The 26182-nt window shown below is 38.1% G+C and overlaps 2 protein-coding genes across 10 annotated transcripts; both read left to right on the forward strand.

The window, feature by feature from the left end:
* Positions 1-113: 113 nt before the first annotated feature.
* stx3a (syntaxin 3a) lies at positions 114-5494 on the forward strand. The gene is made up of 11 exons (XM_060872970.1): positions 114-245; positions 936-1010; positions 1100-1199; positions 1351-1425; positions 1963-2033; positions 2213-2321; positions 2494-2567; positions 2714-2848; positions 3028-3138; positions 5123-5196; positions 5316-5494. The coding sequence occupies exons 1-11, from the start codon at positions 216-218 to the stop codon at positions 5317-5319; spliced, it is 858 nt and encodes a 285-aa protein (XP_060728953.1). The 5' UTR covers positions 114-215; the 3' UTR covers positions 5320-5494.
* Positions 5495-6112: 618 nt separating this feature from the next.
* On the forward strand, positions 6113-25520 carry kdm2aa (lysine (K)-specific demethylase 2Aa). Of its 9 annotated transcripts, XM_060872916.1 has the most exons (23): positions 6113-6209; positions 6339-6445; positions 11058-11196; positions 13055-13133; positions 14171-14217; positions 14455-14633; positions 14734-14840; positions 15182-15275; positions 17585-17738; positions 17872-17987; positions 18139-18265; positions 18480-18703; positions 19126-19203; positions 19445-19696; positions 20101-20217; positions 20612-20698; positions 20879-21031; positions 21368-21394; positions 21695-22809; positions 23334-23497; positions 23709-23864; positions 23988-24203; positions 24428-25520. In XM_060872916.1, exons 2-23 carry the CDS (start codon positions 6395-6397, stop codon positions 24607-24609), a joined length of 3864 nt encoding a protein of 1287 aa, XP_060728899.1. In that variant the 5' UTR covers positions 6113-6209; positions 6339-6394; the 3' UTR covers positions 24610-25520. The 9 variants fall into 9 exon arrangements, with proteins under 9 accessions (XP_060728899.1, XP_060728898.1, XP_060728900.1 ...); XM_060872915.1 differs by having other exon boundaries at positions 6174-6445; XM_060872917.1 differs by having other exon boundaries at positions 6174-6445; positions 23709-23855.
* Positions 25521-26182: the final 662 nt, after the last annotated feature.

Here is a 26182-nt window from a genome sequence, read left to right on the forward strand (position 1 = left end):
CAGAATATAATTTATACAGAAACCACTGCGATTTGAAGTCCCAATCTGGCAACCCACAACTGTTTCTCCCTAATCCACTCTGAGAGGCTTACAACCGCTACATGGAAACGGCAGTCATATTGTTTATATTTTTTATTTTGCACTGAAAATATAATAAAAATTTAGCCATTAAATCTATTTGAAGTTATTCAGAATTAGACTCTGTTGACGCCAAGATGAAGGACCGACTAGCACAGCTGAAAGAGGTAAGATTTCTATTTCTATGAGTAAAATTCTTTAGAATGAAATGTCCTTAATATTTATTCTCACAAGTAACGCCTATGATCTCAGAGAAAAGGTGTACTAAAGTGCTCATGTGCTCGTAATTAGGCTGGTGAACTTAAGGGAGCATCTTTTGGACCTATAACTGTGTACCTACCTTTTTCCTTGGAAAGGTGCATGCAGTGTGTTATACATTAATAATCCATTTATATAGAGCTACTCCAGAGATACATACTGCAGGTAAAATTATAGAATAATACAGAGAGTGTCAATCCAGTTACAAGGAAACGTGCAGTTTATTAGTTTTTATTTTTGGATATATATATATATATATATATATATATATATATATATATATATATATATATATATATATATATATATATAGTTAAATGTATTTGGAGGAAATTAAATCTAATCAGACAACACTGATTTATTGGCATTTTGCCAATTCCCTCCTACACAAACTAGTGGGGTAGAGGGGGTGGGAGAGGATTTAGAAGATTAGGGGGAAAGGCCTCTTCCGTTCCTGTCCTTTGCATGTGATATATGATGTGGCCACCTTCTTGTCCACAGTGCAGACTTAGTTTAACCATCGTCTCTGGTTGCTATTAAAATGAGCCTCTGGTAGTGTTTTTGTTCAACTCGTGTTTGACCATGGGTTCTTCTCTCAGAAAACAGATCAAACACCTGAAGATGTGGAGATCCAAATGGAAAATAAAGAATTTATGGATGAGTTCTTTTCTCAGGTATGTCATTCTTAATAGCACGTATATTCTTTAAGGAGGTTTCATACTATTATTCACTCTGTGTGTGTGTGTGTGTGAATTTTTTTCAGATTGAAGAGATCCGCATTGGTATTGATAAGATCGATGAGAATGTGGCTGAGATAAAGCGCCTGTATTCTGTTATTCTCTCTGCACCAACCTCAGACCAAAGTAAACATTCCTATTCATATCTCGTAATCATGTTTTAATTCTGCATTAATAACTCCAGAATGCACTGTGGCTAATTGTATTTTACACATTTCCTAGATGAAGTTGATATGGTGGTTCTGATCTGTTCTGGTCTTTCTCTTTCTTCTCTCAGAGACACAAGATGACCTGGAAGCCATCACAAATGAAATCAAGAAATTAGCCAACAATGTTCGAAATAAACTTAAACGTGAGTTTTCCTTTACAAAAAGAAATATCCGGAGCCACGTAAAATAACTAAATTATGTGTAATGGGTAATGGTTTAATGATTACCCTGACAGTCTCTAATGTTTTATGCATAAACAATTAGGAAAAGGAGAGAATGTGAAATACAAAAAAAATGATTTTACAACTTGGGCAAATGACATATTACGTTATGACGTTATATACATTACTGTGTTTACATTTTTATTGCTCAGCAGTAAAATTGGCTCAATAAAAAACACATTTGTCATTTTATTAAGTATTTCACATTTGTCAAACCTATCAGAATTTAATTTTAGCACCCCAAAGTTTACTGGATTACTTTCCAATTACAGGACTGTTTCAAACAAAGAATAACATGTAATTTTATCCATTTCTAGTTATATTTGTTAATGTTATTAGTTATGTTAAATAAGCTATAAATGTTGTGATGAACATTATAATACTAAAATACTAAAAGAATACTAAAAGAAAAGTTTTTTTCTTGTACAATAAATATTGACTATTTTATCTTGTTCTTAGGCATCGAGCAGAGTTTAGAGTCAAATGCAGAGGAAAGAGTTTCAGCTGATTTGCGGATAAAGAAATCTCAGGTAACAGTTTCTATATTTGTTTTTATATTACATTAATCTTTCATGTAACAGAATGCATTAAATGCATACAACTGAGTAAGTAAGAATAAAGGTTCTCAGTTAAATGTTCAGACTGGGTTTTTGACAATCCTGAGATTTGTACTCTCATCCTTTCTCAATGTCTTAATCATTTCTCTCAGCACGCTGTCCTAGCAAGAAAGTTTGTGGAGGTTATGACCAGGTACAATGAAGCACAAGTAGAGTTCAGAGAGAAGAGCAAAGGAAGGATCCAGAGACAGCTAGAGATCAGTGAGTCACACACACAGTATGTACGTAATGGCACATACTATACATTATAATACTATTAAAATTTCTATTAAAACAAATAAGACTGTTGTGCAGTCCTACGATAATTAATGATACCTAAAGTATTTACAGTGTGTAACATAATGTGACAAGATTCCTTTCTCCTATATAACAGCGGGTAAAACCACCACTGATGAGGAGCTGGAGGAGATGCTAGATGGTGGCAATGCTGCCGTCTTCACAGCAGGGGTGTGTGTCTTTCCTAAATGTCACAGTATAGTTCTTATGGTTTATTAAATGTTTCAGTTTACTTTATTTGTATTTATGTGCATATATTCATGTTGAGCTATTAGCAAGTAAATAACAAACACAATGCACATTTACTTTGTGTGTAGATTATGGACTCAGCCATCTCCAAGCAAGCTTTGAGTGAAATTGAAGCAAGACACAAAGATATCATGCGACTGGAGAGTAGCATTAAAGAGCTGCATGACATGTTTGTGGACATTGCCATGCTAGTGGAGAATCAGGTACCAAATCAGTAACTCTGTATTTCTAATAGAAAACAAGTCCCATGCTAGAACAGGGGATTTAAGTATTCACTCATGGGTGTCCCAAAGGCTACCTGTTATCAGGTTAACAAAATAATTTGTTCTATATTGCTGATTTGTAGTTTGGTCATTGACATCATTTCATCATTTGTGTATAGGGAAGCATAATCGATAGGATTGAAAGCAACATGGACCAATCAGTGGGCTTTGTGGAACGAGCAGTGGCCGACACTAAAAAAGCAGCCAAGTTCCAGCAGGAAGCCCGGAGGGTAAATTGGGAAATTAAATGCCACACATGTTTATCATGTCCATGTATTCACTTGTGCCATCTTTTAAATGGTGACATTAATTTTGCCAAAAAGGACTATAATAATATCAACTATAACATTAAATCACCTGCCTAATGTTGTGTAGGTTTCCCTTGTACCTCACAAATAACATTGATCCATCACATCAAGGCATGGACTCCACAAGACCTCTTGTGCTGTGATATCTGGCACCAGGGTCCTTTAAATCATGTAAGTTGCGAAGTGGGGCCTCCATGGATCTGACATGTTTGTCCTGCATGTCCCACAGATGCTTAATCAGATTGAGATCTGGAGAATATTGAGGCCAAGTCAACAGCTTGAACTCTTTGTCATGTTCCTCAAACCATTCCTGAACAATTTTTGCAGTGTTTCATTGTGCATTATACAGATGAAACAGCTGTTGCCATTAAGGAGTACTGATGCCATGAAGGGGTGTACATGGTATGCAACACTCATTAGGTGGTAGGTGTCAAAGTGACATTTGCATAAATACCAGATTGCAAGGTTTCCCAAAAGAATATTGCCCAGAACTCTGCTTCTGCTGCTTCTGCCATCTTACCTTCTACCCATAGTGCATCCTGGTACCATCACTTCACCATGTATGCTGACACACACACATCCAGCCATCTACATAATGTAAAAAACAAAACAAAAACGTAATCAGGAAAGGCCTTTCATTCATTGCTCCATGGTTCAGTATTGATGCTCTTTATAGGTGCTATTGTACAGTAGGTGATTTCAGCAGTGGACAGAGGGTAGCATGGGCACTCTGACTGGTCTGCAGCGACACAGCAAGCATTCTGTCATAGCCAGCATTAACTTTTTATGCTTTTTAGCAATTTGCACTACAGTACCACTTCTGTGGGATTGGATCAGACCAAGCTCCTCAAGCACCTCACTGACCCTTGGGCACCAATGATACTGTCACTGGTTTATTGGTTTTCCTTCCCCTGTTTTCCTTGGACCACTTTTGGTAGGTAATAGCCACTGTATGATACTGGGAACACCCCTAATGAACTTCTGTTTTGGAGATTTTCTGACCCAGTTGTCTAGCCATCACAATTTGGTTCTTGTCAAAGTCGCTCAAATCCTTACACTTTTTTCTGATTCCAACACAACACCTTCAACAGCTGACTGTTCACTTGCTGCTTAATATATCACCTGTGAGGGATATTAATTTTATGGCCATTGGTGTAACTGCAGGGTTTAATAAACACTAAATGGCCAAAGGTTTGCCAACACCTGACCCTAATACATAAATATACGTATCTAACCTAAACTGTTGCCACAGTGTTGGAAGCACACAATTTTAGAATTAGGTCTTTGTATTCTGTGGCATTACAATTTCCCTTTAATGGAATTAAGGGGCCAGACCATGTTCTAACGTGTTTTTATGTTCAGGAGAGGCTGTAACATGTTGGTACAACAGTTTATTTGACAAGGTTGTTGTTGAACTTGAATAACTTACACAGACTTTCAATTCACATAACTCATTTTAAACCGATTATTGTCATTAGACTCCTGTTGACATTATTTATACACACTTTGGTTTGTAGTCATTGAGATATGAATTAAACCCATACAATTTCAGTAACCCAGACATTTTTATGGTGATGGTGGGGAGTATAAAAATAATGTCATTTTTGTCAGCATGAGACTTCAGTCTCTGATTCCATTATTCACCTTTTCTGTTAAGTTTTATTTTCTTCTGCATTTATCTATATTTTCTTTCTTTTTCTTTTTCTTTTGTATGCATATTTCTGTAATTTAACCTTATTCTTAACATTTGACATATCTGTCAAGGCTCTTGCTGCCCCACTAATCCTGCTCATCTCTCTCTCTCTTTCTCTCTTCCTCTCTCTCTGTTGTTACTTGCATATAATTGTGCTCCATATCTTTGCATTCTTCACTTTCTCGCTTGGGCTTCTCTCATAACCCAAAATAGAAACAGATGATGATCACATTGTGTTGCATCATTCTTGCTGTCATCGTTTTCTCCCTCGTGTACAGCTGGTTAAAGTAAGAATTCTGTAAAATCTTAACAGTGTCTTGTGCTTTTAGATATACCGTACACATTTCTTACCATATATAAGGGAGTTTGTAACTCTGCGTTTGCTCTTTCTTCTTCCCCATGACAGGTGATGAGGAGATTTAGCCTGAGACCCAACTCAGAGTGGAGTCTAAGACATTACGCAAGTGAAGATGCTGCAGATCTTTGCCTTTCCTCTGTTTAATATCTCCATTGTTTGTCCTTGTTTTTTTTTTATCCTAAATTTTCAGCTTACTCTACTTGCTGTTTATAGGCTTACATAGCAGTCTGTTATATGTCGTCCCTTTTTGTAAACAGTCAGTTTCTCTTCGACGAGAACAATAATATTTTTTTCAGAAAACGCAAAATTTTAGTTGTAACTGATTCAGTGTCATTATTTGCTTTATAAAAACCCAATGGATCTGTTCTTAAAATGAAATCTTCTTCCTGAAATCATAATAAATAAAAGGAATAAAATGTAAAATGTTTTTTTATTATTATTATTAATCATTCGTGTTACTTGCTGCCCTAGTTGGCTCAACTTTCTTGGCTTAACATTAATTATTAATTGTCTTAGGTTACGTGTAGTTCAGATGTACTGTAGTTCTCTGCAGTCTGGTTGCTAAAGAAATGAAATAAAATGAATTAATTTAAATCTAGACCTGGTGATATGTAGAATATACACTCTGTTACACAATCGTATATTTTGTAGAAAACATTAACAAATGATTCCAGGGTTTGGGGGAAAAGAAACAATAATATTGTTGCATACCATGTCTATTAAATACCATTTATCCATACAACAATAAACGTTTCTTATATGTCTTTTTATAAAACTCGTTATTATAAAAACTTTTATTGTTTAAAATAAGAAGTGAACTTGAGAATAAAATATCTCAGCCAATCAGAATTGCCATTCTTATGGTTGGCCAATCAGAAATCACTTCCTTGTTCTCAAACCCACCATTCGGGCTCCTGGGGTGAGACCATGCGGACGAACAAAGTACATGGCTACCTGTTATTTTTATTTAGTCATGGAGCTCATCCTGTCTGAATAGCTTTAACAGTATTATAATGTGAGCTTGTGTTTTTTAATTTTTTTTTTGGTGCGTGTGTTTTCGCTCATTTAAAGGGAGTTGTAATTTCTCCAAAAATAATTCGAGCCCCAAACAGCATTCACATGTGAACATGGAGGAAGCGACTGCAAGCGATGGGACGTCAAGCTCCGGGCGAGCAAAGGTTAGGAGGCTGAATGGTGACATTATACGCGTTAGATCTAGTTTTATAAAATTCACAATTGTCTCTGAATGTTTACTAAGTTTTGCCCTATAACTCATGTTACACGCGATGCCCTTTGATTGGTCATATGGACCAGACATTTGCTTGTAAACCAGTAGTTTCATTTCCTATCGATCGACAAATTTTCCTCGATTTAGTGGTTCCTTCTGCTGTCTGTTACCGTGTCATAAACACGTACGATATAGTGATGTATCTATAGTCTACGGCTTAGATTGGCATCTTGTCCCACTAATTATAAACGAACCCAGTGGATCACGTCGTATTGTGATTGGAGCAGATGCTCTAGTGGGCGTGGCTTTGTTAGAGAAGCAGCTGAGCTTTTATGACGATTTGAAAATGGCGGCGAAAGACTTCACCAATGGAACTTTATCGTGAATACACAGAGAGAGAGCGGATCTGTCCAAACGACACAATTTCCCCATCAGTTGATAAAAGTTGATAAAGAAACCTCACTGCAACGTATATGTTGTTAAGAGAGGAGGATTCGGAGCCTGTACGGTGTGGGATTTAAGGGCAAGTTTAGCGAAGTTTCTTTGTAAATAACCATAACCGCGTTACAGTGGGATAAACGATAGAACTCCAACCTTTAAACTGGAGCTAACGCTAGCTAGCTGCGTTAGCATATAGATAGAACGCGAGATGCGCTACTTCAGTCGTTTTTCTACATTTCCCCCTGTGTTGCCATGGTGCACCTTTTACCTATAATAACTGTTATTACGAACGCGTTCCAGAATCAGTCTTTATCAAAACGGAGGTGAAGAAATATCACAAAACGAAATATCACGATGTCCGTTCTAGCGAGATAGCTAACAATCCGTCAGCTACTTTTGGCGACGCGTTTTGTGTTCGGAGCTAAGCGCTAGCTAATGCTAACGCTAACGCTAATCCGTTTCACCCAGCACTGTTTTGTTTTTGTTTTGTTGGAGCGGTGCTTCAGTTCAAGTAAAGGATAGTTAGATAGCCGGTGTATTTAACACGGTTTGTTAAGTGAAATTCCTGTAGGTTGTTTTTAGTCAAGTAAGCGACAAGAATTGTGGTTTAATGTTGAATAAGCCGGCTACCATTTGTTATTAAGTAGACCAACAATAACAACAGTTCATTAACCGCCATCTATCTAACAAGTTATAAGTTCGGGTGTTATTTTAAAACTGAAATTCAGGTAACTTTGTACACAGTGTCATTTGTTGTTGTTGTTGTTATTATTATTATTATTATTATTATTATTTTATATATATATATAAATACACTGTCGGGTCGGTCGTGTTTTTAATTACAAAGTTTTTACTGTAGCTAGTTTTTACTGCAGCTATAAGAGCAAGTGGTTGTCATCACTCCCTGAGCTTTGACACTTTGACAGACGAGTAGAAGTGAGAGCTGGTGTGTGGGTTTTTTTAGTGGGAATATTATTTCCTACACGACACACTCTGGATATGGAAGATCCAAATCCACGGTACAGCAAACGACTGGTAGGTAGATTTAATCTAATGCCCAATGTCCATCCACTGCTAGTGATCTTAGTTAATGCGACGATAGTCACTCAGATTCTAGAATTAGGTTTAATCACGGAATCAGCAGCTCATGACGTGTTAGACTTTGTGTTTGACTTTGTGCGAGACCAAAATGATGTACATTATTAAACGATTAAGTCAGAAACTGGTGCATGTTTGGGTGTTTTTTAAAGTTTTTGAGTCACCTATGCAAAGCTTGCATGATTTTGTTTATTTTATTTTAGATTGTAACATGGAGGCAAAGTAAACGTTGATTCTGTTATTTTACAGCATTATATTGCAACTCTAAAGTGTTTTGGGATCTTTTATGTCTGTATTTTTAGGTTTTAATTGGTGCTTACGTTTTCACCGGTTCCAATTTCCATTGTGAGAAAATAGAAGACTAATCATTTGTAGCCTCTTTGCTTCTTCTGTCTTAAGTCTTGCTGCTGATGCTGATGTTATTGTTGAAACATTCTGTACTCACTGTTGAAATGGCAAATTTGTGCATCCTTTTGTACATTTGATGGTAATGTTACATAAAGGTAGAAATACAAACAAAACGCGCAAGTTTAAAGTGAATAAAGGAAAGCGCAAGTTAGATAAAAGGATGATACAGTGAGACACCAGCTGGAATTGGTTTCTTTCTTCTTCTTTTTTTTTTTTTTTTTTTTTAAAGAGATGGCAGTGGGAATAGGAACAATGTGATTGGTTGAGCTGACCATGTGAGCAGAGATGCGGAAGGGGTAAGGAGTGGGAGTGGGAGGGAGGGGACACTGCAGAGGCAAAGGATTACAAGAGGAGAACGGACAACTGGTTTTACCACCCAAAGGAAAACAGATAGAGATAAAGGGATGGAAGACAGAGTGGAGACACTTACCCTTGTGGATGGTGATGTGTTGAGGAAGCGAGGGAGGAAGAGGAAGCGAAGGAAAGGGGATGAAGATGTGACACTGAAGGTGCGAGGTGTGTAGTGTTTCATTGCCCTCCACAAGGGCTCCATTTAGGGGGACTGCAGTCTCAGGCCTCAGATATAGAATGGACAGGATCCTAAAAGAAAGAAGACAGACATAGTGAAGATGTGGTTTTGGTTTAGATGTAAAGAGCTGTTATCAGCCTTGCCTGCAGTGCTCTAAATTTTGCTGTTTTTGTCACAAGTGCCCTTTCTTTTCAATGTGTGTTGTTTTTTTGTTTGTTTGTTTGTTTTTTTTGCTATGCAATCTACTAAACTCACTCCGGGATCTGTCTATGTACCACTGATCCAATAAAATGGCCATTAACTTGGAAACCCAACCACCCAGGTTTGTCCTTATCACATTGTCTGAGTAAGGACACAATGTTCCTGGTGCCTGGTCCTCTCTGCCTGCTTCAATATTGTTCATTGATCTGTTTCGATATTGTTCACTGATCTGTGCTCTGTAAATGGCCTTTTTTTGTTTTTTACGAGGGATACTGAAATAACTATATGTTGTGAGGACATTTCAGATGTATAGTTATATACTTGTCAGGAAACCATATCTGTATTCTTGAAGGAAAACACTTAGTCAGGGGTGAATGTATCAGGCATAGTGGTATTTCTTCAGACAAATTGTTATATTAATAGGTTCTAATGTCTTTGGTTCATGCATTCTGATGTAAGGGCCCATTATCCACCTGCAGTCATTGTATAAACAATTTGCTAGCAATATAGAGGCAACAACAGCAGTTTATTATTTGTAAGGATGTTGCAGAGTCATTGCAGGATTTTGTATTGATTTTATTTTCTCATGTCTGTGATTGAGACAGACCATGTGACTATAACATACTTTCTATTGGTCAGGCATCATTGTAGAGATGCTTTGTATTTGTACATGGGTTGAAATGTTGATGCAGGGGACAGCGAGAAAGAGAGGCATCACAATGGTATTTAATTACTACAGTAGTCATAACAGGCAGTTCATCTTTTTGAAACAGAGATTTTCTTTCCCTTATTTAAATATTCTATGTAAAAGTATTCTATGTAAATTTTTCTCATTTTAAAACAATGACCATATTTCTTGATTATCATAAGAATAGTCAGCCATTAAAATATAGTGAACATGATTAGTATTGTCAAGCAATTTAAAAAATGTTGACCCTTAATTATGAAATGCTATTTTAAAGAATAAAACCTGTTGCATTTAGTTATTGAAAAATAATCTATAGCAGGGAAGATGTCAGTGGAGTTTCTGTAACCAACTTGACAGGGATTATTTTTTCATAACAGTATGCCCTGAAATGTTTTATTTCTCTTATTCCATAGTAACATTAGTAACATTTATTTATTTATTTATTTATTTATTTTCTTATGTGATTATTTGCTAATTTGCATCCACCGACCAATTCTCTTGTCTTATGACAGCTACCAGCCGGTGGGGGTGTGAAGAAGGCTAACACATTTCTCAGACATGTGAATCCAGACACTGAATTTTCTCAAAATTGCTTCTCATGAAAGATCACATGAGAATGATGTGCAACTTAACAGTTAATATCCAACTTGTATTTTAATAAAATATTTGAAATTTTATCCAGTGTCCACCCCTGAGCTCCTGCTCATACCTGTCTAACAATATTGCTAAGCAGTTATAAGCAGTTAGACTGATTTAGAAATATATCAATAAATCAATGTCTTTTTTTTTTTTTTCTTAATGTATTTATGCTATTACATATTAAGCAGTGTGAGGCTGAAGTGTGTACTGTAAGCTAATGTTAATTCTGCAGACACTTTGGTGTTAATCATTATGAATCCCAGCTGTCAATAGCAAACACGTATATTTATTATTATTAAGCTTGGGTGTTTTAATTAAACCAAGAAATGTTTCAGTGGCAGGCTGCATGTTTTGCATGTTTTGAAAACGGAACATCTAATTTACTCATGATTATTGAAACGTTTGCTTTTTATAGCCATAAAGCAGCACATTTTAAGTTGTGTTTCACAGTAGATCACCTGTGTCAGGGAGTGTTGAATCCTTGACTTAACATCAAATGATCAGACTGTAGGATCAGTAATAGGTTTCTAATAGTTCTTTTTGCACTCCTCTTCCCAGCGGTCAGGCACGCGGCGACGTTACCATGACGACGGGATCTCTGACGATGAGATTGAGGGGAAAAGGACATTTGACCTGGAGGAGAAAGTATACAGTGATCGCTTCGGTTTTGATAGAATCAAACGCATGGAAGGAAAAGGTACGGCCTGACTACACAGCATTGCTTTTGCAATAAGCTCTGCATATGTGTTATCTGGACTTGCAGGGTTGCAGGATACTAGTAGAAATAAAACACACTTTCTGATTCTTTGTTATAGTTGTGTTCACTTGCAAAACTTGTTTTCATTTCTGTGTTTTTTATGATTTAGGTTAGTGGTGTTAAACTCTTATTTCTGCCCAGGCCAATTCACCTTTCTTGTACTCTAACACCAATAATCTATAGGCTCTGAAATTAGAATAGGATGCTTCAATAGGAAAAGGAGAAGCTAACAGCAGATATTAAAATACTGCTATGATAATTATTTGTTTTAGGAATGCATTTGTTTTCTTAATCGATCTTTGTTTGAATATGCATTAGATAGGTTCTCATTTTAACCTGCATTTCAGACCAGGTGCAAGCCAGCTGTGGTTAATAAAAAACATAGTCTACATCTACAGGAATACATCCTCAAGAACAACCTGTGATGGCTACACTACAAATCTGCTGTAAATTCTGGAGAATGTGAAAATGTTGGCCGAGCGTTTTCACACAGGCCAAATGAAACTAGGCTGCAGGCCAACGTGGGCTGGGGTGTGGGATGGGTTTATATGTCATCTAACTTGAATAACATGAGAATGAAAAGACAAGGGTGAGGCTATGTTACATAAGAATTTGGTTACCTAGCTAGCATCAACTGTTAGCACCTTACTTTATTGTTCTGAATGTTTGCTTGACAGGCCAGTTTTTGCCACATCACCAGTCATGCACTTTGTTCCTTAAAGTGAATAGGATGCAGTGCTTTGAATTTGGAGTTTAATATCACCATTAGTAGTTCTCCAGTTCTCAATGTTGCAGCTCTCTTTTGTATCCCTAAGCTGCTTTTTACTGGGGTTTATACACATTTTTTAAGGATCTGCAGTTCTACAAATATTGAACTATAACAAGCCCACTGTCTGTAAATACTTGTGCAAAGTTATGCCAAAGTAAGAATAATGTCATAAACGTGATGTTAATGTGCATTTAAAAAAAATTGTGGCTTAAGATAAATAAAATCTTTTCCTGCCAACTTGCTCAAAAAATTCTGATCAATATATTTGGCTAAAATATCCATTGATAACTTCTATTAGGTAATAAAATATAAATATTTTAAATCATTTAAAACTACTGTCTCAACAGTAAGCAGTATTTAGCTTTTTTGTGAACCCCTTTCTTTCTGATGTCAGCTGCCTTGACCTTACTACCTGCTTCTGTGTAGAAGACCACATCTGACAGCTTAAACTACATCATGAATCATTTAAATTAAATAATCAAATATTTCAGTATGGCTGATGTGTGTAATCAGATGGGTCTAGGAAATCAGGCTATCACATATTGCAGTGATGCCCAAATATACTCACAAAGGGTTGGTGTCTGTGCAGGGTTTTGTTCCAATCAAGCAGGAGCAACACCTGATTCTACCTGGAAGATTAGTTGATCTTGGCTTCCAAAATACTGCGAGGGTTGGCTTGTGCTCGGTTGGAACAAAAACTTGCTCCCAAACTGGCCTTTTCTATATTAGCTCAGACTCCCCTTCTCTAATGGAAAAGAAGAAAGGTAAACTGTAAATGGTATCTTGCCCTCAAATACAGCATCAAAAATCTCCCCTTGTGTTAACCTGGCACATTAAATGGCCCTTATTTCTCCTGTCAAATACATGTCCTAAACCTATTATGACGGGTAAGAATTTTATATAGCAAATTATCTTTATGGCTTTTTTTTAACAGTCTACATATTAAGATTTGTTTTTTTAGTGTATTTAATGCTGTAAACAAATTGGTGTCTCTTTTTTCTGTCTTCTTCTTCTTCTTTTCTCTCCTAGATTTTACATTTGAGTTCATCCAGAGAGGCGGGCTAAGAGATCCAATTATCTTTGAACGACCAGATGGACTTGGAATCAAGTAATTCATCTTGTCATACTATAATACAATTCATCATTCAATGTTTCAATGTTTTAGCCATCTGTGTAGCCTTGTAACCTTAAGTGATTTGGTGGACACATTTCTCTGTATGGAACCGGGTAGAGGTTGTTGTTTTTGTTCATAGCCTATTTTTGCACATAGTCCACAGAAAAAGTTCAGGGAAAGCTAAATAACTGTTTTGTGAAGTTATTGTGTAATCTTTCATTCTGAGCCCCCGTTAGTGTTATTTGGCATGAATATTTGATTGATCGATTCTGCAACTGCCTTCCAGCACAAATGAGTTTTGAGTCAATGGGTTTTGGTTCTGTTCTTATAAAAGCATAAAACATGTTGAAATTATTGGTTGTGATAATGTTCCTAATGCCAAATGCTGTGAACAGATAACACATTATTAATGTATTTTATCAATTTAACCACTGTAATAAAGATTTTTAAAGTTTATCCTTTCCCTTTTTTTAACCCAACATCTCTTTTGTAAATTTTTTCCTTAACCAAGAGATGTGTAACACTGCAAAATTATCATAACAAACAAATATTAGCAATGCAACAAATCACAAAATCTTACAATAAAATTAAGGCAAACAATAGAATCAGTAGAGAAGGTTTTTCCTGTTTCTGCCACTAGAGAGGAAACACATTTCTTTTAAAACAACTTGATCTGCCTCTTGTATTGTGGGCTTGAGGATCAGTCAGGATTATGTATTTCTTTGCATTTTTAAGTAGTACTGCACACAGCTTGAACATTAGAGAAGCACATTGCATGTTAATGAATAAACATGGATATGTTTTGAACCTTTTCAGCCTTGTTTCTGGGTGTTCTGCAGCAGGACATATTCAAATATTATAAATATATAAATTTTTTTTGTTGAATTTGTTGTTAAAATACAACAATAATGTTGTATTTTTTTTGTTTTATAATTTTATGTATCTCTTGCCCATCAACTTTTTTATTCTTAAGACATTCCCTGCTGTATCCTGTTATTTCTTCAGTGTGTATTTTTTATTTTATTTTGTAGCATGCCAGGTTCAGACTTCACTGTGAACGATGTGAAGATGTTTGTGGGTAAGGAATAACCCACATTTATTAAACTCTGTATGTTTTGTATTATAGTGGGAAAATTATTAAAATGTGTGTTCTAAAAGTGCTTCATAAATAGCAATATAAAATTGTAATTATAAATATATTAGGTAAAATATGTGGTAAAATATTAGGAAATCAGTTGGAGTTAAATTAGCGTAAAGACAATGCTTGAAAAACTCATTGTGCCATTATGAGAATGCCCAACCCTGTCTATGGTAGGCAGTCGGCGAATGATTGACGTGATGGATGTGGCCACTCAGAAGGGTACAGAGATGTCTATGGCTCAGTGGAGGCGATACTACGAGACCCCGCCTTCCCAGAGAGAGAAGCTGTACAATGTCATCAGCTTGGAGTTTAGCCACACCAAACTGGAAAATTTAGTCAGGAGACCTGCAACGGTTCGCGCATGCAGATATTCAGTCAATCCTTGATTCACTTCCAGGTTATTTTCCTTTCTCTCAATTTGTGTTTTTTTTTTTTTTTTTTGTCGTCCCACAGGTGGACATAATAGATTGGGTGGATAATATGTGGCCACGACACTTAAAGGAAAGGCAAAGAGACTCCACCAACTCCATCCTTGAAATGCAGTACCCTAAAGTGCAAAAGTAAGCTACAGTTATGTCTGATTTGCTGTGGTATAAGTGAAATAAAATAGTCTAGAATGTGCTATTGTATGACAAAACGCACTACTTTTCATGATGATCCCACCCCAGCATGGCTTACATTCAAATAATCACCGTCTGCCTCATTTGTATCATTGATTATATGCAATTTCTATGTAAGATTTGCCAGTGGCAAGAATAACTGTTTATTTCGTGAACTGGAGGATTATTTATCCCTAGCCCATTCTCTGATTATTATCCTCCCTCGCTATTCTGCATCCTGTTTGTAGTTTTTCTTCACTTTCTTGAGCTCATGTTTTTATCGTATTTTTTTATGTTCAAAGATACTGTCTGATGAGCGTGCAGGGCTGTTACACAGACTTCCACATAGACTTTGGAGGCACATCTGTGTGGTACCACATACTGCGAGGATGCAAGGTATGTGTAAATGTGTTATAGTCTGTGTTAATTACTAATGAGTTTTAGAAATATTCTGTTTTAGTGATACCCTGCTAATACTTTCATAAAAGCTAGAATGAAGAGCATTACATGTGAGCTCAATGTGTGAAGGCATAAAAAAAACTTTGTGGCTTGAACTCAGTCCTTATGGCAATATAATCTGTTCTCACTGCCCAAACAAAAGCTCCCTGGCAGTTTCTTTCTGTCATTAAAAAAATCTGTCTGAACACAGCAAAACCTGTGTAATAGAAGCAGAGTAGAGACAACCTTATATAGCTGACGCAATATATAGTGAAATGAGACAACGTTTCTCCTGGACCTTGGTGCTACATAGAACAAAGACAGAACTACATAGTACAACACAACCTGAGAACTTTGTAATTTGTCCTAACCACATAAAGTGCATCTGTGCAAACTGTGTAACAGTTTGAGACAAAAGACCATGCTAACAATACAAAAGACTACAAAATAAAATACACAAAAAAAAACAACGAATACCAGTGTGTATAAAATGTATTATACACTACATTTGTGCGAAAACAGACAACTGAACAAGAGGGTTTTATTTCAACATATTTTGACATGGATGTATATTGGATAAGTGTGTATCTGTGAGTCTGATGGCTTGTGGAAAGAGTCTGGTTCCAGTCTGGTCATGAGGGAACAAATGCTTCGGTATCTTTTTCCAGATGGCAAGAGGGTGAAGGGTGTGGGTGTGTGTGTGAGGGGTGTGTGGAGTCATCCATAATTCTGTTGGCTTTGTGGATGGAGCAAGTGGTGTAAACTTCCGTGAGGGAAGAGAGACTCCGATGATCTTCTCAGCTGTCCTCACTATCTGCTAGCAGTTCCCAAACCAGACAGTGATGCAGCTGCTTAGAATGCTCTCGATGCTCCCGCTGTAAAACGTGGTCAGAATAGGTGGAGGGAGATGTGCTTTCCTCAGCCTTTGTAGGAAGTAAAGACTCTGCTGGACTTCCTTGGCGATACAGCTGGTGTTGTGACCAGGTGAAGTTCTCCTCTAGATAAACACCAAGGATCCATCGATTTTCAGTGGAGAGTTTTGCTCTGTGCTCTCCTGAAGTCAAGAACTATCTCTTTAGTTTTATCAACATTCAGAGACAGGTTGTTGGATCTACACCAGGCAGTTAGCTGTTGCACCTCCTCTCTGTATGCTGACTGGCCATTCTTGCTAATGAGACCCATCACGGCTGTGTCATCAACGAACTTGGTGTGATTCGATCTGTGCATTGCTACACATTCGTGAACAGCAGTGGACTGAGCACAGCAATAAAGGGGCCCCAGTGCACAGTGTCGTGGTGCTGGAGATTCTGTACCCGGTTCCAGACTGATTGACGTCCGTGATCCAGTTGCAGAGGGAGCCCAGCATCAGGTGCACGAGGGATGATTGTGTTGAATGCTTAACTGAAGTCTATGAACACCATTCGTATGTATGCATCTTTATTGTACAGGTGGTTCTTGATGTGCCTCCTGATGAGCCTCTCAAAGCATTTCATCCCGATGGGTGTGAGTGTGATGGGACGATAGTCATTGTGTCAGGACATTGCAGACTTCTTTTGCATGGGGAATGGCGGTTGTCTTGAGGCTTGTAGGAACAAGGGCGCTGTTCAGGGAAATGTTGAAGATGTCAGTGAAGACCTCCGTTAGCTGTTCTGCACATTCCCCAAGCACTCTGCCAGGAATGTTGTCTGGTCTAGCAGCCTTCCATGGGTTAACTCTGCATAAAGGAGTTCTCCTTAAATTGGCTGTGTTTAGACCGGAGTACCTGGTTGTTGGGCGTGATGGGATGGGAAACGAATGGTTTTCCTTTTTGCTTACCGATTTATAAATACTTTCAGAATCTGACAAACAGTGTAAATAATGTGTGACTAGCTTACATAAAGCCACCATACTGGGCATTATTTGGTCATTTGTTAAATTTCAACAGTGGTTTGTTTATGCTCATAGTCTCTGGATATACCTGGACACATTTAGCAGCCTGTATACCTGAGCTTAAAGATACCCTAACTCGGTGGTGAGAATAAAGTTGTAAGCATGTTTCAAGGTAATTTTCAGTAGTTTATTGAGCATCCAAATGTAAAAAATTATTCTGCTGTGTTCAGTTTATTTTTGATTGTTGAAAGGTACCAGATCGGGGGTTAGTTTTCAAGCAACCGCTCTTTTTACCGCTCTAAAATCAAATTATCAGCAGTTAAAAAGGTGTCATTGTGTCTTTTAAAAGCAGTTGTAACTGAGTGACATAAGACAGTGGCTGACCTTCTGTGCCACAGGTATTTTGGTTGATTCCTCCGACACCACAGAACCTGGCGCTCTATGAGAACTGGGTGCTGTCTGGAAAGCAAGGCGACATCTTCCTTGGAGACAGGGCTACAGATTGTCAACGGATTGAGCTCAAGCAGGGCTATACGTTTATTATCCCATCAGGTGAGTGCATCATTTAAATTGTTTTTACAGAAAATGATTATTTTTACTGTTTTTTATTATTTAATATCAAGATATAACTGTTTCCTCTTTTATTAAGGTTTGTGTTTATGCGTGTATTTGCTCATGTCCACAGGTTGGATTCATGCAGTGTATACTCCTTTGGACACTCTTGTGTTTGGTGGAAATTTCCTACATAGTTTTAACATCCCCATGCAGCTTAATATCTGCAACATTGAAGACAGGACACGGGTGTGCAGATTACGTAATCCTAGTCAGAAATGTGTACAAATTTATTGGTCATTCTGAAGAAGATTTCAGTTCCAGCATTTAAATTTATTATTACTGCCTTTTTACCTTTCATACAACTTTAACATGTTTCTTATTTCTCTGTCCTAATCAGGTGGCTGCTAAATTTCGCTACCCTTTTTTTTATGAGATGTGTTGGTATGTGCTGGAACGGTATGTGTACAGTCTGACCAACACCTCCTACCTCATCCCTGATTTTCAGAAACTCTCTCTAGGCATCGGTTGGTATCTCTGCAAGAACACTTAATCTAAAATCGCTAAACTGGCTATTGGTGAATAAAAATTACTTTGAATCCATGGGCATATAGCAAACTATATACACTATTTACTCATGGTCACTGTTTTCCAAATTAAATTAGATGTTTTGTTAGATCTCTTTCCAAGGAATAGGAAATCACAGAATTTTTTTTTCTTTTTTTTCTTTTTTTCTTTCAGGCCTTAAGCGAGAATTTTCTAGTTCTGAAGCATTGAATGGTCATGTAAAGGATGAAGATGATCCTCCCTCTCCTCCAACTCGGCCAGGGATGAAAGTTCACATGACGCCTTTTGAGCTGGAGGGTTTAAGGAATTTGCTCGGAAAACTAGAATCTCTTCCCTCACACAAAAAATGTGTCCCTGCAGGAATACACAATGCACCTGCCTTGCTCCATGACATGCGGGTAAGCTTAAGGAAATAATGCCAAAGTATAATAAATGTAAGATTTATGACCTATAATTTTATTCGTCATGAATATCTGTGATATGATGATGAATGCATACGAGCAATGTTAAGTTCAGCATGATAAAATCAGCCTACATTAGCAGAAGAAGAATCCATAGCACTTACTTGATTTACACTTCTGCACACTGGGGGAAAAAAACCTAATAATCTTATTAACTAGTTTTTAGGAAATACTTTTTAGGTGCTGCACAAATGAAGTGTATTGGTGTCATTTTATAGGATCAAATTCAAATGAATTCTTATGTATTAAAATATGTGCATAAAAATGGCAGTTGTCTTGGTTGAAAATTATATGATCAGCTGTTTATCTTGGTTCTCTTTCCTCATGCTAATGGTACATGTTTTTTTCTCTCCCCACAGGCATTACTTAAAGAACACGCTAACGATAACCCTAAACTTTCATACACTGGAAGACCCATTGTTAAATGGCCAAAGAGGGTAAGATCATATTTAACTTGGCTTGTTAAATATACATTTACCGATTTGTAGTACTCGCAGATCTAAAGTTATTTTATTAATGATTTTACACTGGTTCTTTGTTTTATCATAAATATGTAGTATTGACCATTTTATCTTTTATATGTAACACACTTTGAAAGGCTGAAAATAACAAGTGCAAGAAAATGAATTTAAATTTTAAAGGTTTTTTTTTTCTTTTCACCTACTTTGGTCCAAACAGCCCTCCTGGTACCAGCCTCCCCCGCCACCTGCCCCAGTAGGTCGTCCCAAATTAGCCACCACCCCAATCCTCCCTCGTCCAACAAAGCCAGCCTCAGCAATGTCAGCACTGCGGCGGCGGCGTGTGCGCTGTAAGCGTTGTGAGGCATGTCGGAGGCCAGAATGTGGCGAGTGCAATTTCTGCAGAGATATGAAGAAATTTGGTGGCCCTGGCAAACTGAAACAAACATGTGTCCTTCGTCAGTGTCTTGCTGTGAGTTGCAGTCCCTTGCTTTTACATGTTGTGTTGAGTTTAATATTATATTCCCAATTCACTTTAATTGCAGAAGAGATTGGTTCTTCAGTTGTGTTCACTGTTTTTATTAAAACTTCTCATACACCCCACTGCCTATGTACATATAAATAGTAAAAATAGTAAAAACTCGATGACTTTTCCTTTTTTGACTTTTTTTTTTTATTTTGATTTTATCTTCTGATTTTTTTTTTTCTAGCAGTTTCTGTTTGTGCAAGGTGAATATTTCCACATACAAGCTATACATGTCACATAGTTAAAACAGGAGGAAAAAAGAAAGGCTAAGTGGTAACGCCCAACCAGTAAACTTAATGTAGACTGTCTTCTATACTTTTTTTTTTTTTTTTTCCCCCTCTCACATGTAGCCTGGCTTACCTCTCTCAGCGGTATGTGAAATTTGTGAAGAAGGGAACCAGGATACTGGAGAAGAACTCATGGAATGCTCCAACTGTGCACAAATTGCTCATCCTGGCTGCTTAAAGGCATGTTCACATGTTAAGCAGTAATAAATGTATATACTGTATTATATAGGATATGATGCTTGTGGAAGGCTAATAAATGAATCAGCTTTAAAACTGATATGATAGGTGGAAAGAAGCAGTTACAAGTAGGCTACATTTTATTTAGAAAAACTTAGCATGTGTTCCACAAAACTGATTTAAATACTGATGAAGTGGCTTCGCATTTCAGGACCAATTTCTCCTGACTTTTTTTGTTTTTCACTCAACTGCACTAACTATATTTAGTTTTAGTTTTACTAAACATGTGCTATCTATATTTAATTTTTTTTAGTTATTTTATTAGTTCTTGCTAACAGGACAGTATTCTGTATTGCAATGTTTTCCTTCATTGTGTTATTCATATTTTTTCCTAAAGGTGGCAGGTGATGGTTTAGTTAACAAAGATCTGCCCAGTTGCTGGGAATGTCCCAAATGTGTCCTGGGCAAAGACACGGACTCTGAGGTAAAGCATACATGCATAGTTTTTTTTACAAGCTTATTTTGAAACAGTGAGTTTTTCCTGTTCTGAATAGTGGGTTATATAAATGGTTATAAAAAAATGTTTTTCATATGTCTCAAGGCCATGTATACAAGTACACAGCTCTAAGTGTTTAACAGTGCTGCTTCTTCCCCTGTGTGTCAGTCATCGGGCAGCGGTGATGACCTCACGACTCAGGAGGGGTCGGGGGGGCTGAGGGGCGGGGTGTGGCACGGGGTCGGGCGGCCCCCTTCCTCTCTGTCACATGGGTCGCTACAGAAACAAGTGGCGGCCCCAGAGCAGCGGCTCAGGAAGAGGGTGAGAGGCTCCGCCTTCCTCACGCCACGGCTGCCGCACATGCATCCAATCTCCTACTATCCCTTTTTCTCTGTATCACTTTCTTTTTATTCCCTGCTACCATTTTCCTGTCTCTATTTGTCTGTTTCAATTTATCACGCCCTTCCTGCCCCTTTTCATTATCATCCCGTTGCCCCATCGCTGCTCGGACTGACTGGTGGGGGGAGAGGACCACAGAATCAGCTCTGTCTGCTGCCTGTTTGATTTTTCATTGTTTGTTCATGTCATGAATTCTGTGTTTTCATTTGTAAGGACCTGCATTAAACATTTTTTTCTTTCTTTTTTCTTTTTTAACAGAGCAAATTGGAAGGAAACAAATTGCTTGTGAGTATTAAAATGATATTGTGTTTTTAAGTACCAGAATTAGTGCCACCAAAAAAAATAGCTTGTGGCTCTAGGACCAAAGTTTACAGATATACAGGTTATGGTAGCTAATATAGCAGTTTATGTCAACCTTTGCAAAATGTCAAACATAACATGATTAGTTAACGAAACACGCGATTTTTGGTGCATCATCAACATGCCTGCTACTTTTCAAAATAAAATAAAAAATGTTAAATCTCAGATTTGACCCTCATATTAGCTGCTTTCTTAATGTACAAGTCATCTGAATTCAATCTTTAGAAACGCAAGTCATCCTCACTGGATCCTCGTGTGGCTAAGATCTATCGCAGACATGGAATGGATTCAGGCAGTGATGATGAGGATGGAGAAGGAAGAAGGCGGCTCTCTATCCACTCAAGGGGTGCAATATCTGCTCGCCGTGGATTTGGGTCAAGTAGGCGGGGTCTGTTAAGAGGTTCATCACATCGAGGGGGCAGAGGGATGACCACAAATTCCTCCTCCCTGAAAATGAGGCGTGGACTTGGTGCAAGGGGTGAGCGGGGAGGTCGTGTTCGTTTACGAGGGGGGTCTAAAATGCAGCGGAGGCGTTATGAAACAGATGACGATGATGACGACGACGATGACGACGACGACGATGAGGAGGAGGAGGAGGAGGATGAAAGTGAAGAAGAAAGACACATGGGCAGGCATGAAAGGGAGCACCGTTCACGGCGACGGCGCCGCAGAGGTGAAGATGACGACGATGATGATGAAGAGGATGATGAAAGTGAAGAACAAGATTTTGATGGAGAGGATGAAGAGATGGAGGACCTGGATGATGGAGCGGAGGAAGATGAGGATGATGAGGGTGAAAACCATTCAGACTCAGAACCTGACCCTCCCGTTCTGGTTGTCTCAGACTTAAATGATGAACTGTTACATGATTCTTATCTGACTGTCACATTGCAGCGGCCATCAAAGGCCAAACGGGATCCTGGGTCTATTGTACCCAAACTGGAGGCAGCCATGTCTCCTTGCACTCCTGGTAATGCTGATTTACTCCAGCGCAAATCGCTTAACAAATTTCGCCAAAAAAATGGCAGCACTGTAAATGGTCTATCACAACCCAAAGCCAGTCTAGCATTAGTCCGACATACACGCCTCAGAAGTTTGAACCTTGATGGTAGAGCATCACCTTCATCCACCTCCTCTCGCTCTTCCGTTTCTCCTCCTCCTCCTCCTCCCCTGATATCCGCTACTGGCTTCTCCCCTCCTTCCCTCCTCAATCATCCCTCATTCCGGGATGTAGGGAACGAGCCAGGGTGTGAGAAGGAGGTGTGGGTGTCAGTGTTTCGGTACCTGAGCCGAACAGAACTGGCTGTGTGCATGCGGGTTTGCAAGGCCTGGTATAAATGGTGAGTAAAGGCGGTAATTGTTCTATTATTCTCCATACTCAAAACGTAAACGTTTTTTTCTGGACTTTATCTGATTAGTCTACTCATTGGTCTTGTTTGTTTTCAGAATCAGACTTGAACATTTTGTTTCTTGAGCTATGCAAATGTCAAAAACTGTCTCAACACAATGATTTATGAAACACATGCAGCGCTTTTTTCATAAATCAAGATTTTGGTGTCAGTAACATGTCTACAGTGCTGTTTTTCAAAGAACTCTCAGCTTTAAAGAGACACATTACAGTTAAAAGAAACATTTAAACGCCAACACGCAAAGGCATTCAAGACAATTGTGTGCATCCAACTTTGTGGCAACAGTCCGGAGAAGGCCCACATATGGGTGTGATGGTTAGGTGTCAACAGGCTTATCTAGGAGGCGGGAACCTTCAATGGCCAAATTCAATGGACAGTTTCTTTTCCAGTTAATGAAAGAAGCTAGCTGGAATTTCTTCTTTTGTAACCCTTTTTCTCTCTCTTTCATTTTTTAGGTGTTACGATAAGCGTTTGTGGACTCGAATAGATTTCAGTAGATGTCGCTCCCTCAGTGCTCAGGCTCTGTCAGCTATTATTAAACGCCAGCCTATCACACTTGACTTGTCCTGGACACCTGTTTCTAAGAAACAAATCACCTGGCTTATCCACCATCTCCCAGGTATTAACACCAGGCTGGTGCTGCACACATGCTTAGAATGCTACAGCATCGCAATAAACAACAATATTAGAATAAAACATTTTTCAAAAAGGATTTGTCAGATTATAACATTTAAACATGTTTGTATGTTTTTATTTTGCATGAATATAAGTTGCAGACTGCCAAGAATATGCATGGGTAATAACTTTTTCTCTTTGTCTTTGTTTACCAGGACTGAAGGATCTGATCATGTCAGGCTGTTCTTCATCAACACTTTTGGGCTTAAGTTCTCAGAGCCTCCCATGTCTCCGCACGCTGGACCTGTCCTGGGCTGAAAGCATCAAAGACGCTCAGCTCAGAGACCTCCTCGCGCCATCAGGTCAACTGCGTTAGTAGCCCTGCCCACATTATAACTGAAATCTTGAAGCAAATAGGCCGAAAGAAAGATTGTTTCTTGCTAACCTTTACCTTTAACTAACTACTGTCTTAATCTTTCTCCAAACCAATTTAGGTAGTGAAAATCGCAGCAGGCTGAAAGGTGTGTTAACGTTGCGGCTATCTGGTCTGGATTTGAGTGATTCTACACTGAAGCTGATAACTAAACACATGCCGTTGCTGAGGAGGTTAGACCTGTCGCATTGCCCCGTCCTTACAGACCAGTCCATCAGCCTGCTTACAGCTATTGGCTCTAATACACGCAGCACTCTGAGAGAGATCACCCTTGCAGGTATACATATTTCTTACATGTAACCCCAGCAACATTGTGGTAAAGTGGGCTTGGCCTTATTGTCCTGAGTTTTGAGGGTCAGTATTGATGATTGCCCAGAAAGAAGAGTTTAAATAAATAATGTTTGCAAGTGAATCTTTAACTGTAGAACTGTGGATCTGTTTATAATTAAGAAGTATTTCTGCATTTGAGTTTTGACTGAAGTGGTGTTTTTTTATCCCTAGGTTGTAATAAGCTAACAGATGCGTGCCTAAATTATATGAAGCGCCTCTCGGCTCTCACTCTCCTGGACCTGCGGGGCTGTAAGGGTATCACGCGACATGGCTGTGAAAACTTCATTTCTGACCTTTCCTACTGCACCTTCTTTTGTCTGACTGAGGATAAACTCATCCAGAGGATATCTTAACACAGACACACACACATACAGCACACATGCTCTTACACTGGTGTGCTCAACAGGCTCCATCATTAATGCTCCGACACGATTCTGAGCTTCCTCACTGAGTCTGGTTGAGCTGGTGGATGGCGGGAAGAGGCTGCGCCCCTGGGGAGAGGATGGACGCACAGAATCTGAGGAGAATTATGTTCTTTCGTGCCAGGCATTCGGGCTCATTCAAAGTGACTTGTAAAGAAGATACCAACACTCATGTGGTCGAATTGGAAATCAAAATGTATTGATCCAAACTACCTGGGTGACTGAGAGGAGTCCAGTCTTAGGAGTATTGTGAGGAGATGTTAAAAAGAATGTTGGCTACATATAGCAGTTTCAGGTATGGCTCATGTTAGGATACAGTAAACCAGCATTACCATGAGTGGGGGGGAAAGGAACCAACCATGGTGAGAAATGTTGCCAAAAAACCAAGAGGCAATGACATGCACTTAAATTTGAGTGCCACGAAATGTAACTCTGACTTTGACCCAACATCCCTCATAGTCACAGTTATGCACACATCTATCTTTGACATCTTGGCTAACCTTTTGTTGTCTGTAAGGCTTTACCAACATATTCTACTACAGTAAACTGTATCAACTTCTATTAAAGCCTCTTTCCATTCTGGTTTTTCATCTCAAGTTTTCGTTGCTTTTACTGTGATCTTTATCCTCATGTATCTCTCCCACTTTACCTGTATTTTTCAGTTTTCTTCCATATTACCATATTCCTCTGTACATTTGCTGAGTTGTTTATAGTGTACATGCATTTTTTTCTTCTTCTGAAGCAATGTCTTAAGTGCATCCTGTAGCAACACAACCGTTTTTCATATTTTCTTTTTTTTTTTTTCAAGAAAAGGGAAAAAAATAAAGTCACATGTTCTGTGAGATTTGTGGCTAAATGGTAACTCTTTCTTCTTATGGTTATTGGATAATTGTCATTAATTTTTCTAACCCCTAGTGTCACTCCCCATCAATATGAGAACACTGTCATTTAGAAATGGATCTCATATCCCATATTGCCTCATAACATAAAAATGAAAACATGTAAACTTAAATGTGTTCCTAAAAAAAAAAAAAAAAAAAAAGTAAAATAAGCTTCAACATCTCAGGTTTGTTTGTGACTAAGGCTAAAAATTGTCTGATTAATTTTGATGCAAAGAAAAGCATTCCTGTTGTATTCTGCTCTGCTGTTGAACCTAGATGTAGAAATTCAACCCTGGACACAGAAGAAATGCATTATTTTATGCACGGTGTTTAGCTAGGCATGTGTATGCAACCCAGAGGTAAAAAGCAGTGTTGAATTGTACTCTATAGTGTAAATTCATGTGATGTACAGATTTTAGTGCTCATACACCAACAGTGTGGAAAAAGAAAAAGTACTTGGTTATCAAACAGCACTCTTCTAATTAATCAGTCCCACAATTAACTTTTTTTTAAATTTAATTTACTTTTTTTTTTTTTTTTTTTACCCTTAATTTCTACAGATTTCAGCTATAACCTGAGGCACTAGAGGGCGCAACTCTTCCAGTTTTAAAAAAGTCATGCTG

The sequence above is a fragment of the Tachysurus vachellii genome, chromosome 6, assembly GCF_030014155.1.
Source record: "Tachysurus vachellii isolate PV-2020 chromosome 6, HZAU_Pvac_v1, whole genome shotgun sequence".
Lineage (NCBI taxonomy): Eukaryota > Metazoa > Chordata > Actinopteri > Siluriformes > Bagridae > Tachysurus > Tachysurus vachellii.